We start from the raw sequence: 13,589 nt of genomic DNA, 5'->3' as shown, positions 1-13,589 counted from the left end.
CCAAAGTTATTAAAGTCTCTTCTAGTTAATCAATGATACTCAGTGCTCAAACACAGCCCATATTACAATTATGCCCCCTCGTGGATACAAGTGTTCATAGCCTAGAATATGAACATTTAACTAACCATACATATCTTGTCCTTCTGCAAGATGTTGCTCTTAAATATTACTCCATATGTCCCTTTTCCTGATAATGAAGATTAAATAGTATCTTCAATGTAATTCAGAGCATTAAATTTTTAAAAAATAAAATTTTATAGGATTAAAATACCATAAGTGGGCTGGGGATGTAGCACAGGAGTAGACCACTTATCTAGCATGTGTGAGGCCCTGGGTTCAATCCTCAGCACAAAACAAACAAACAAACAAATAAATAAAGGTATTGTGTCCATCTACAACTAAAAAAAATTTTTTAAACACCACAAGTAACCAATATTTCTTTTCACCGAACACTTTGTAAAAATTAAACTACACTTGAAAAAATGAACTGATAGCATGAAAAGCATTCTAAAATTCTAATTAAAAATATTTAGGGCTGGGGATATAGCTCAGTTGGTAGAATGCTTGACTCGTAAGCACAAATCCATAGCACGGCAAAAAAAAAAAAAAATTTAGAAGTTTCATGGAAAGGGAAAAAAATGAAGTCATGCTTTTTTGACATAGCAAACTTATTTTGTTTCTTATAAAAGAAAACTCAGATACTAAATTATAGCAATTAATGTATTCTGCCCTCTTGTTACAGTCTAAGGATACAGAGTAACTGACAATATCTGTTTTCAATACTTTACAAAAATAGTTAAATAGTAGTTATAAACACACAAAGATAAGTTATTGTTTTAAAGATCATTCATATAAAAAACTCCATATTTGATACAAAATATCTTGAAAGCTGTACCTAAAATTAGCTTCTAAAGAATGAATACTTAAGTTTTGTGAAAGAAAAAAGTAAAACCTCACATTTTACAAAATACTTAAATTTCAATTTCCATCATGTATGTTCCTAAAATTAAACAAGATTTGGTTGTTATTGTATTAAAGAAGAATGGCTTTAACTTGGCCTTACCAGGTGGGAAAATAAGTGACCTAATAAGAATCTAACAAATATTTACGTGCCTAGCCAGTGCTGGCACCAAGGATAAAAATATGAGAGATTTTGCTCTCAATAATCGGTCAAATGATTAAATAAATCAGAATCTAGCAGCAAAAAAAAAGTTAAGAGAGGTTTTATTAGTAATAACTTTTTAAAAAAATACATTCTTTTTAATTAAAAAAGGAAAAATCCATTTTAGTAAATGCGCTGCTGAAGCGAGCAGGAAAAATCCATTTTAGAAAAACAAAGTTTTTAGTAAACCCTCCTGAGTATTCTAGCAGTGCTTTTCTATTTCTGTAATTTGAAATGTTTAATAAGTACACAAGGAGTAATTCTACAGTGAAAAGAAAACCAAGTATCTATCCTGGGTCATGACAAAAAATCATGTTTTTTTTTTTACTGTGCATTATTGCAAGGAAAAAAAAAAGCTTAATAGCCACAGCCTTGTCTTTATCTGTATAATAAACATTGAACATTAACACTGAAGCTTTAGGCATATGTTTTAAGGATTATAAAATGCATTTGGCCTAATTTTCTAAAGACAGTAAAATCTTCATAAGGCCTTTAGCCTTTAACAGATTCCATTATGATGGTAAATCTGCTAATAAGAGGTGGAAAATGGTTTAGAAATCAGAAACGCAAAGAAAAAGATGTCTAGAGATCTGACTAGGAAATCTAAATGCTAAAATCCTAAATGCAGTGTTAACTTTATCTAAGAAGAACAGCAGGCCCTATGTCCATTTCTCTACCTATTTGAAGAGACTGTTAATTCAATGTTAATCAGCTTATGCTACTTTGGTAAATATAATCTCACATGTTTTTCCATTATTTAAAATTTCAAAGAACTATCATGAGCTAAAAGAAAGCAATAACCTTTGACTTGTATTTTAAAGCACACTGTTTACTGCTCCTCTAAACTGTTCTATCCTCATCAGAAATGAATCTCTTAATTACTGACAACTAAAACCTCTCAAATAATATAATAGATAAGCTGATATTTAATCAAGAAGATACTATTCTCTTTAAAATACTTCTGCTGCAAATAATGCTACCCCATGTAATCTGTAAAAAATTGTATTAATAATCTACTTATAAAGTGATAGGAGATAAAACTGCATTTTCCTTACTCTCCCTTTAGTAATTAATCTAAATATAGAAAATGTTTAAATCTTTAAAATCTTTCAGTAGAAATATTTTTTGTGAATCTCATATGAACCACATTTTTATTTTTTAAAAAAATTAATTTACTACACTGCTAAATGGCTTAATTTAGCAAGAATACTCAACTAATAATTTGAGACTCAGCTAAAGCTATTAAATAATAATTATTTTCTCAGAGTTAACTCTCAAAAATCAGTTTCTTCAGAGAGGCTATAACACTGATAACTAAAGACTGGTTAGTTTTGATAAAACAAGCTAGCCTTTAATCTCTATAATAATTTGGTTTCAAGACCCACCTAGGGCATTCCTTCTGCTTAAAACTCTCCTATGAAAATTCCTTAAATCACATCAGAGGCCCTATACAACCTGGACTCTGCCCACTTTTGCTCTTCTCTCTGCTCTAGGTAACAGTGCAAACATACCAGCTTAACTAAATCAGGGTCTACTACTCGAGAACTCTGTGCTCACTACTTCCTCTATATGGAATGATCCTCCTCTCAACCTTAGCATGACTGGTTCCTACTGGTCTCACTTTGTAAGTCTAATTCTTACACAGATCTTCCTGAATACCTTGTCTAATGTCACCCCTCACAGTCTCATTCTATCATATCATTATAATAATCTATCTCCCCTACAGGAACATCATAAGTTACAAAAGAGCAAGGTTTCTCTGTATTGTTCAGAAGTCCATCATCAAGCCTGGTTTATTGAAGGTGCTCAGTAAATATTTTTTGAAATAATGAATGAATAAACATTTTAAGCAACTAAATAAATGTTACAGATCTGAGTTTCAGAAAGCAATGTTCAAATTGTTCTCACTGTGTCAAAGGAAAGTCAAATATATTGAAATATTTCAAATCACCTGAATTTATATGTTTATTCTCATATTTATATATTATATATTTATATAATCAGATAATGATGATGTAAAGTGTTTATCCCACCCTCATATGAGAGTGAGAGTGAGAGTGAGCATAAGGGAAGGAGTACTAGGGATTGAACCCAGTACTGCACTACCTCCTCAGCCCTTTTTTTTAAGACAGGCTCTCTCTAAGCTGCTGAGGCTGGCCTCAAACTTGAGATCCTCCTGCCTTAGTCTGAAATGGGAATACAGGTGAGTCCTACCATGTCCGCCTTAAAAAGTTTATGATTGATAAGAACTCTGATCACATCCCCTTCCTAGTTGGAAAACTTATATGTGATCTTCCAACAGTTCCTTCCAAGTCTAACCTCACCCTTCATTTCCAGTATTTTCTTCTACTGTTAGTCAGGCAAAGTGAATCAGTTGCTATTTCTCAATACATCTTAAATCTTTTCAATTTTTGTTTTTCCTCACATTTCTTCTGCCTGAAAGGTTCTCCTTTACCATCAGTATATGTTGAAATCCTACAGATGTGGGCATCAAAAATCATTATTTCATAAATGTTATGGTTTGGATGTGAGGTGTCCCCCAAAAGCTCACATGCGAGATAGTGCAAGAAGGTTCACAGAAGAAATTATTAGGTAGTGAGACTCTTCACCCAATCAGTAATTTAATCCCCTGATAGGGATTAACTGGCAACTGAAGTGGTAGGGTGTTGCTGGAGGAGGTGGGAAATGGAGTGTGGCACTGGGTATTTATTTGAATCTGGCAAGTGGACACTCTGCTTCTTAATCACCATATAAGCTGTTTCCCTCGGCCACACTCTTTGCCATGATGTTCAGCCTCACCCCGAGTCCCAAGGAATGCAGCCGGCCTCTATGGACTAATAACTCTGAAATCATGAGTCCTCAAACAAACTTTTCCTCCCCTAAAATTGTTCTGGTCAGACCCATTAGTCTGAGCAGCAAAATAGCTGACTAAAACAACAAATAACAGTCATTTATCAATCCAAAGACATAACATTTTTAGGGGTATTCTATGGAATTTTGATATTTTAAAAAAAGTTTGACTATTTCTACAGTTTCTTCCTGGGTTTGAACAGCATATTTGCTATCAGGATAAGAAATGTGAGTTCTATCATAAAGAAATGCAAAAAAACAATTATAATTACTTAAGATTCATTTGTCCTTTAGCACAAATGGAAATTTAACATGTAACTTAAATGCTGCGACATCCAAACTCTAAATCAAATGTTGTTTATATCAAATTTTAAAATTTTGTTTATGTCTTCTGACTGGATTGTAAAAATATGATCTGAGTTATACTCACAGATCACTCAGAATCTTTGATACATGAATAGAAGAGCCTGGGAACAAGACGTGGTAAGAAAATTTTGTAAGAAAAATGAAAATACCAGTTATTTGAAAAAAGATAAAAAGACAAACCTTTGGCAAGAAAATATAAGTGATTGGGGTTGGGGACATAGCTCAGTGGTAACTATATGCCTAGCATGTGGTAGGCTCTGGGTTTGATCCCCAGCACAGGAAAAGAAAAGAATAAGAAAAGTAGGTGAGCAAATTCTTGAAAGAAAAGGAAAAATAATTCTAGGTATAATGAGAAAAACAAAATTATAAAGAAACCATGAATACCTATATGCCAATAAAATTGAAAACTATTTGAAATGAATAATTTCCTACAAGAAATGAAATGCCAAAACTGATAAAAGAACCCAAATAATATTATGGGAAATTCCTAACAAATATTCAATAAATAACTTCAAAAATTATACCACCTTTCCAGAGAAAAGAAAGAAAAACTATATAACTCATTTAATGAGGCTAGTTGAACCATTATAATAGATTCAGGCAAAATATAGTAAAATGAAAAAAATTAGGACTGATTCTCTTACAATTATTGATGAAGAATTCCTAAATACTATCAAACAAAAATGTAACATATAGAGAAACATATCTTATAACCAAGTTGGGTTTCTTCCAGACTATAATGCTTTTACAGTAAAAAAACAACAACAACAAAAAAAACTATCAGTGTTAGCCATTTTAATACATTAAAAGGGAAAAAATGTGATCACTCAAAATATGAAGAGACCTATGAGTGTGTTGTAAATATTCTGGTGGTCTTAAGAATGCCCACAAATTCTGTCAAGAATGTGGGCTGGACTTAGTGATTCTCTCCCAATGGATAGATGAAGTGGTACTTTGTAACTTTTAAGTAATAAAAACAATAATATAATTAAACTGAAACGAGTTGCCTATATTGCTAATAGGCAGTGCTCTTAGGATAACCAAATATGCCTAGTCGTTGAGGGAAATCTCCCCCTTCCAGTAGAACTTCAGCCAGTACATGCAGAGGGAATGGTAGAATTACAAAACAATTTTACAACTCTTATTAAATATCTTAGATATTTACAGTATTAGATAAAAAACTGATAGTAAAATGAATATCTACATGTACCAAAGAATCACCCCCAGATATTACCTATTAGTCAAAAGGAGTAACTATTATGGAAAGACCTGGTTATCACAATCATAATTGAATATTCTATCTTAGTGTCACTAATAGACCAATAATCAACAAATGTGCTGGTGTGATGCAATATAAATTACACAGCATCACCTATGAGATATTCTTGCCAAAGATATTCAGTCTGAATCAAGTTAAGCTTGTGTACAATTTCCAGTTTACAGGAAATACAAGGGATAAAGGAACAAAAGCTAAATGTGAGAAAGCCATTGGAAAAATCCAGGAGGTGGGACATTCTATATACAAACTGGCCCATTTTCTTCAAGGAGATATTGAGGGGGAAAAAGTAGTATATGTGTAGAAGATGTTTTAGGTTAGAAAGCTCAAAAACATAACTAAATGCAATGTACAAATGGCAAGGTTTCTGGGAAAAAACAATAAACTAATTTTTTTGAGGGAAGAAAATTGTGAAATTATGGCTATTTTGAAAAAGGAACAAAGGAAGGGGATGATTTTCTATACTGGAAATTAGGATATAATATAAAGCCACATTAATTTAAACTAGGTTAATTATGTAGAATTAGATAAATAGATCCATAGTGAAACAAAGCACAAAAATGTCAATGAACATTTGAGAACTTACTGTATGACTAAGTTGGACCAAGTATCAATGGAGGGAAGAAAGATGCTATTTAATAAGTGGTATTAAGAAAATTAGTTAATGATATGGAGAAAAATTAGGTTGGATCACTATTTTTTTAAATAATTAAACTCTACTTACTTTTTAAAATTTTTTTTAGTTGTTGATGGACCTTTATTTTATTTATATGTAGTGCTGAGAATCGAACCCAGTGCCTCACACGTGCTAGGCAAGTGCTGTATCACTGAGCTACAACCTCAGCCCCTCACGCTATTTTTAAAAAATATAACCCAAATATCTAAATGCAAAGGGTACAATTGTAAAACTAATAGAAAAATAATGTAGAAAAATATATTTATGTAATGTAGGAAAATCTAGGAAAAGATTTTTTTTAAAAGTCCAAAAAATAAAAAAGGTTATAACTGTTCTTAAAAGGATACTTTTAAAAATAGAGTTAACAGGTAATTTTTTTTAAACACTAAACCAGACTAAAGACCCCCTAACATCAAAAGATAAAGAACCTTAGGGCTGGGAAAGTCGTTCAGTGGTTGAGCACTTGCCCAGTATGCCGAAGACCCTTGGTACAATTTCCAGTACCACCTCCCACCCAAAAGAAAAAAGAAAAAAAAAAAAAAGGAAGAAGAGAACTTTAATAATAAACTAACAAAAGGATACAAATATGTAATTGCAGAAAGGAAAACCTGAATGATTGATATATGAAGATGGTCAACTTCAGTGTAACCAGATAAACAAATATTAAGACATTTTGGTCATATCCCTTTATACTCATCAAATGGCAAAAATTAGAAGGTGGATAATATCCAGTGATGGTGTAGATATGGTAAAATAGTTTTTCACATACTAGTAGTAGAAGAGTAAAACTTTTGTAGCTATTCTTAAGAGTAGTATGCGGAACCTAAGTAAGCCTATACACAATGACATGGCAAGTCAATTCTTTTAAAAATGCAATATGTTGAGCTGGGGATATAGATAAATGGTAGAATGCTTGCCTAGCATGCTTGAGGCCCTGGGTTCGAACGCTAATACCATCACCTAAAAAACAAAACAAAACAAAAACAAGCAAGATGGGATATAAGCTTCTTAAAGACATAAAAATAACGGACTTCAATATTCAAATTCCACCAATAAGGAAAAGGAAAATGAGCTTAAAGAAGTAATAGCAAGGGGAGGGAGTTGTAGCTCAGTAGTTGAGTGCTTGCCTAGCATGTGTGAGGCACTGGGCTTGATCCTCAGCACCACATAAAAATAAGTAAATAAAATAAAGGTATTGTGTCCATTTACAACTAAAAAATAATAATAAAAAAGAGGTAACAACAAAGCAGACCATGAAAGTAATTAGCTTTTTCCATCCTGAAACTTTTTAGAAATATCAGCTTTGAGGACAGTTATGTTGCAATTTCACAACAGGCATACATACAACAGTTACTGTCTCTGGTATTTGTTCCCTGGACCAGATGAAATAAGTCTACAAACTAACCCTGAAATTTTAGATCCCAAAAGGACAAAGGTCATGTCAAACTAAACTACATATTATATAACAGCACCCAGCACAGACCTCTTTTAAATGCTTTAGGATATGTAATCTAGATTGTCCTTAATATCTCTATTATTTCAGCATCTTGGTGTAGCACAGGTGTTGAAGTGACTAACCCAGAAAAAGAACAATTCAAATCTGCCAAAATAAGTTACTGATTTTATCTCCTCAATTTATCTAATCTATAGAAAAGAATACAGTTAAGATTAGAAAATAGTCATCTTTGAGCTTAACATAGTATGGCACACAAAACTTGTTCAACAAAATATACGCTGAAATAAATTACTGATTTATTAAGGAGTCAACTGGTGGTTTGGTATATGTTAATAAATGTAGTTAATCTTGCAACTCTTTTGAAATAAAAATAACCATGTACTAGCACATCTGAAAAAAAGGCAATTCCAAATAAGGAAGATTAATGATTAAGATACATATAAGGAAAATAGGCAAAATATGTCATGTTAACTCACTCATCTAACTATGTCTCAGTTGAACAGACTATATGCCTATCTTTCATAAATGGATATATTCTTATTCTTACCAATGGGGGATTCTGTAGTTAGCCCCATGCTTTGAAGCAATGCTTCAGCTTCTCTTCTTTTCTTTTCAAGATCTGATTCTTCTTGCACAGGAGCAACAGCTTCCTTCTTCTGATCAGTCTAAAATTTTTAAGTTAAAAACTCAAGTTTGAATATGGTAGGAAATATTTCAATGTGCAAAAAATGCATTTTTAAAATAAAGTGTTCACACTGTATACTTTTAGGAGACAGTCATTTTCAAGAGTTCTAGTAAATAATTTCCAAATAATATATACTGAATTGATCCATGTTTACATGTAATCAAGAAGTTTTTTTTACAAAATATTCTGTGACAGGTAAGTTCAAAAAATGTGGTCATTTTCCAATTCTCTGTAGTATAAAATTGGAGATGATGAACAGGAATCATGGAAATCTCCCCCAGAGTAGTACAAAAACTTAAAAATAAATATCATAACACTGAAAAAATATTGAATGGAATTGGCATACTTTAATAAATTTCTTAATTTTAAAAGAAATTTTAAGTAACAATTTGATTTGTTGAAAAAGTATGACAATTTCAATCTTTTCTGTATAAAATCTTCATTGTATTTATGCAACTTTACAGAGAGAACATTTATCAAAAATTGATCAAAATTTTAAAAATTGTATTTTTTAAACTACAGGCCTTATTTTATTTATTTTTAAATTTAAAAGAAAGGGCCACTATGCAAGTTGCCCAAGCTGATCTTAAATTTTTGGGCTCAAAAAATCCTTCTGCCTCAGTCCCCTGAATGGCTGGGACTATAGGCAAATGTCACTCTGCCCAGATTCCAGGTTTTATTTTAAACAATATAAACACAATGTTGGGTTTGGATAAATTTAAGTCTTACTTTTTGCACATAAAAACATTTTTCGTTATGAAAAGTTTTGCCCATTAAATTTCAGTATATTTATGGTTTTAGTAAAATCTAGTTAAACTGAATAAAACTCAACATTCTCAGATCACACAAAACAGCTTAGTACAATTCAAGCTTCCAAAGTAAAAGAAAAAAATATATATCTCAAATGATGTCAATTAGATATCTATTACTCATTCAGTGAGTGAATTTTGTTCATCATAATACTCTATATATTTTAACAGTCATCAGAAAATTCAATCGAAATAGCAAAATAGGCTATGCTAAAACTTTCCTGTATATAATCTAGTAGACTGCTTATTACTATTATCTCTTGTAACATTTTATAAACTTTAAATTAGATATCATGTAGTAGAAATCCCTCAGAGGCTGCTTATGACCCCACTTAGAAAATAAAAATCAAATATGCACTTAGCATTGAAGAGAGTTTAAGGCGACACAGACAATATTTGGAATGGCTCTGTCAGTATTAATTGTGCTTCTACCAGTTAGCAGTTTATTTATTTATTTATTTTTGGATTGGGATTGAACCCAGAGGTATTCTACTACTGAGCTATACCCCCAGTCATTCTTAATTTTTAACTTTGAGACACAGTTTCACTAAGTTGATGAGGCTGGCCTTGAACTTCCGATCCTTCTGCCTGAGCCTCCCAAGTTGCTCCCTCCCAAGGGATTCCAGGATGCACTACCACACCTAGGTCTATCTGTTAATTTTTAATAAAATACATAATGTAAAGTGCCAATCTCTTATAACAGTGTCTCATAGGAAGGTTCAGAATAAACTAGCAAATTCTTCAATGACAGGCCTTTACAGTATCATAGCAATGCCACAACTTTGATATTTTTCAAATGATTTTTCTTCTTAAGCAATTTCTACAAGACTTAGACTATCACATATAAAAACTACATACTAAAAGCATACTTAGGACAAACTATCTTACCCTGGCCAGTCATTTAAAATATATCTATGTTAAAAGTATATAAATGTGTCTAAAGAGTTTCCAAAGGGTAAATGTGTGTTTCAACACAGGAATAAGTGAAATATTTGCAGTTCAAATATATGGTATATATGATGAAATAGATGATGCCAAAAATTATAAGACCAAAGTATTTGGTTTACCTTTATGGCACTATCAAACCTGCTACTCAGTAAATATATTTCAATGATTGACTCATAAAAGAGACAAGTACAAATTATGCAATCAATTAAATCATCTGCTACACACACACACACACACACACAAACACCACACATACATATATTTATTCTGACAAAATTACTGGCATATTAGACCACAAAATATTCAGGTAAGTTTAAAGTTCAAATTTTAAATTATGATATGTATGCCCTCTATCACAATGTAGATACCACTTACTTTGTATAACAAATATATTCCTTGAAGACCACATATATCAGTTTAACTTTTAGAAATTAAAAAAAAAAAAACAAACCACATTTTAATTTACCAGTTTTGCCATTTTCATCTATCTGGCTTCTTTAAAGGAAGAATCACTTATAGTGTTATATTTTCAGTCCACAACTCTTATATTTTTAACTATTTTTAAATTATTAAAGTTAAAAATACTTGAAATAAAATCCAATTATTTTACACTGAAGTTACTTTTTTTCCCCCAAATCAAACATACTTCTTTTTTTTTCCTTTCTTCTTCTTTTCTCTTCTTTTCCTCTCTGATTTGGGCCAACCGCTGTTTCTTACGTTCCAATTCAGCCTTTAATTCACTTTTGTCCGACATGTTTGTGACCCTAAGAAGCACATAATCATTTACAATAATCATTACCTTGAGAAAAGCAGCATACTTTATACTAAGACTTGAGAAAAATTATAAACAAATATGTGTAAGAAATACTACCCTGTGCTAAGCACAGTAGCTAGCACACAGTAAATGCCTTAATGTTCATGTTCCCAAATTTAACACACTGTCTCCTTTTTTTTGATGACAATATATTAGGTCACTGGAGATAATGATCAAAATTAGCACTTAGAGCAGACATTGTGAGATACCATTAAGAGGTAGAAAGGATCTTAAGCTATAAAACATGGATCAAAACTATTAACAGTTTTGCATTTGTTCCTAGAAACAACAGGAGGGAAAACAGGAAATTCTTATAAATTTTAAAAGTACCATGGAAGTAGTACTATTAAAGACAAACAAAACACAAGCCACCATCATTATCAAATCAAATCTCTCTGCACATTTTCTGTCACTTTTAGCTCAACTATTTGTGAACAGACCTGAAATGCTCCATATTAGACTATCCACAGCTTTCAGCAGTGACCTTAACATTAAATTAATACTGGATGAATGAGTAATAGGTAAGGTAGAGTTACACATACCTTCAAAAAATTACACATGTACTACTTGCCTTCAGTTTTAGGAAGCATGATTTGGATTTTTCTGAAATGAAAAAAAGTAACCTAGGGGCTGAGCATAAGTAGGAGCCAGGAACTTGTTGCCTTCTCTATATTACTGATTTAACATAATGATCAATTTCTGTCAATGTCTCTGTACAACTGAAATATTAAATGCTTTAAAATTAAGAAAAGTGGGAGAATAACAACTGGAAAACTGTATTTGGGAGGAATCTCTTTAAAAGCACAGTTATTAAATCTGAATAAAGGTTAAGCTAGTTAAGAGGCAAATCCTTCTACTAATAATTGCATAAAGGAAATTTCAGTTGCAATACTCCATAAAGACTAAAGTGAGAGTTGAATTTTCAAGTATATAAAAACGGTGAAAGTTGACACGGTAAACCCTTAAATATGCATATAATATTTACCATGATTCATTTAAACAAACTAAAACACCCAAGAGACCCATGTGTCTTACTAAAAAGCTTCATCTTAATGGCTGGATAGAAATTCCACATATTACTCTAAATGCTAGGCTCAGCGCCTTATGTTCAGCGTCAACTGTAAAACAGAGATGCCAACACTAATATCTATGTTGAAGTAAGCACATTTTTGGTCAAACACCAAGAGTGTTGGGCTGAGCCACAGTTCACCGGCCCTCTCATCAGAGGCCGCAGCCTCTGCTCCATGACAGACACGTTTCGTTTTCTTAAAACTCCAAGGGAAAAGAGAGTCCCTAGAATTTTGTGCTACAACCCTCTGCGTTCAGCGACTTTCCAACATACACAAAGTGAGGAGAAACACTAAGGAAGCAAGGAGCAACGACCTTTATTCATAAAATGGAGCAAGGCGAAAGGAATTCCCTTCTTCCTGGGCTTACCGCCAAGAGGGCGCGGTCCAGGCTAGGGCGGCCGGGGAAGTGCCAGGGGGCGCCAGACAAGCTCCAGGCGCCCCGAGATGCCCCTGGAGAGCCAAGAAGAGACGAGAGTTGACTCCTCGCCCCAGGTCGCCTGAGTCACGGCACTCGTTCCCCGGCTTTTCCTCCCAGAAGCCGGGCCGGCGCTGTCAGCAGGAACTGCCAAGCCACCCTGCGAGTTCCGACGTGGGACACAGCAGGCACGAGGGCCTTGAGAGAAGAACCATCAACTCACCTGTCAGGCGGCGGGATGGGGAAGAGTCCTCCCTTCTACAACTTCCCGGGAACGTCCCTAGTCTAAGCACCAACGCCAACTGTAGCTACCACAAGCTCGGCGGCTTCCCAATGCACACAAAGAGGGATGGGCGGCGGCTGCTACGGCGAGAGCTAAGAGACAAATGGCTCCGCCAGGACGAGGTCGCTCTCAGAAATAAAGGATGGGGCCCTGCGGTAGGTAATTGTAGCACCTCCGTGACTTACCCTTTCTAAAGCTAAAGGCGATAGAAAAAACAAAGAATCTAACCGGCCCAGGGCCCCGAAGTGTTAGGTGTTCACCAAAAGCTGGAAAATTACTCTTAATATCCTGGGGCTGGGCACGCAACCACAGCCCTCCCCGTTCAAGTCCACACTGTCTGGGAGAACTACAAGCCCCAGCGACAAGAGAAACCTGCGTGCGGCGAGCAATGCATCTCGGGAGTTGTGGTCACTGGTCACCGCAGGGTATGCTGGGATTCGTAGTTTGTGTCATAGTCTTTTTTTCTGTTTCCCATTTGGAAGCTTTCTTCAAGATTCCAGTGAGACAGACCCTTCCAGCACATCTCTTAAATGTATTCTCGTCCGTTGAACAATGCTCACAATGCAGTATGTGCTACAACGTGAGATCTTTTGCCTACCATGTGCGAGAAACTGCACCCGGGGGAGGGGGAGAGAGAGAGAGAGATCCTTGGCCCAACATTGGCAGAATTTTAGGGTGAAGAACATTTTTTTAGGACAGATTTATAGATATAGCTATATAATCCTAGATAACAATTTTAGAGAAAAAATATTTATCGAGGTTTCACGTAGCACCTGAGG

The 13,589-nt window shown here is 33.9% G+C and overlaps 1 protein-coding gene across 3 annotated transcripts in view; it reads right to left on the bottom strand.

Moving 5' to 3' along the window:
* DYNC1I2 (dynein cytoplasmic 1 intermediate chain 2) overlaps positions 1 to 13,119 on the bottom strand; it is a 54,588-nt gene extending 41,469 nt beyond the window's left edge. Inside the window, exons 1-3 of one of the 3 annotated variants that reach the window (XM_079135024.1) lie at positions 12,996 to 13,119; positions 10,875 to 10,992; positions 8,334 to 8,451 (exon numbers count right to left, since the gene is read on the bottom strand). In XM_079135024.1, the coding sequence (XP_078991150.1) occupies positions 8,334 to 8,451; positions 10,875 to 10,982 (226 nt within the window). In that variant the 5' untranslated portion in view covers positions 10,983 to 10,992; positions 12,996 to 13,119. Of the gene's footprint in view, positions 1 to 8,333; positions 8,452 to 10,874; positions 10,993 to 12,750; positions 12,898 to 12,995 lie in introns of those variants that run through there. The other 2 variants (XM_079135023.1, XM_079135025.1) reach the window with 2 other exon arrangements.
* Positions 13,120 to 13,589: the final 470 nt, after the last annotated feature.

The sequence above is a fragment of the Sciurus vulgaris genome (genome assembly GCF_902686455.1).
Source record: "Sciurus vulgaris genome assembly, chromosome: 3".
NCBI classification, from domain to species: domain Eukaryota; kingdom Metazoa; phylum Chordata; class Mammalia; order Rodentia; family Sciuridae; genus Sciurus; species Sciurus vulgaris.
This window is presented reverse-complemented; position numbering and strand designations above follow the sequence as displayed.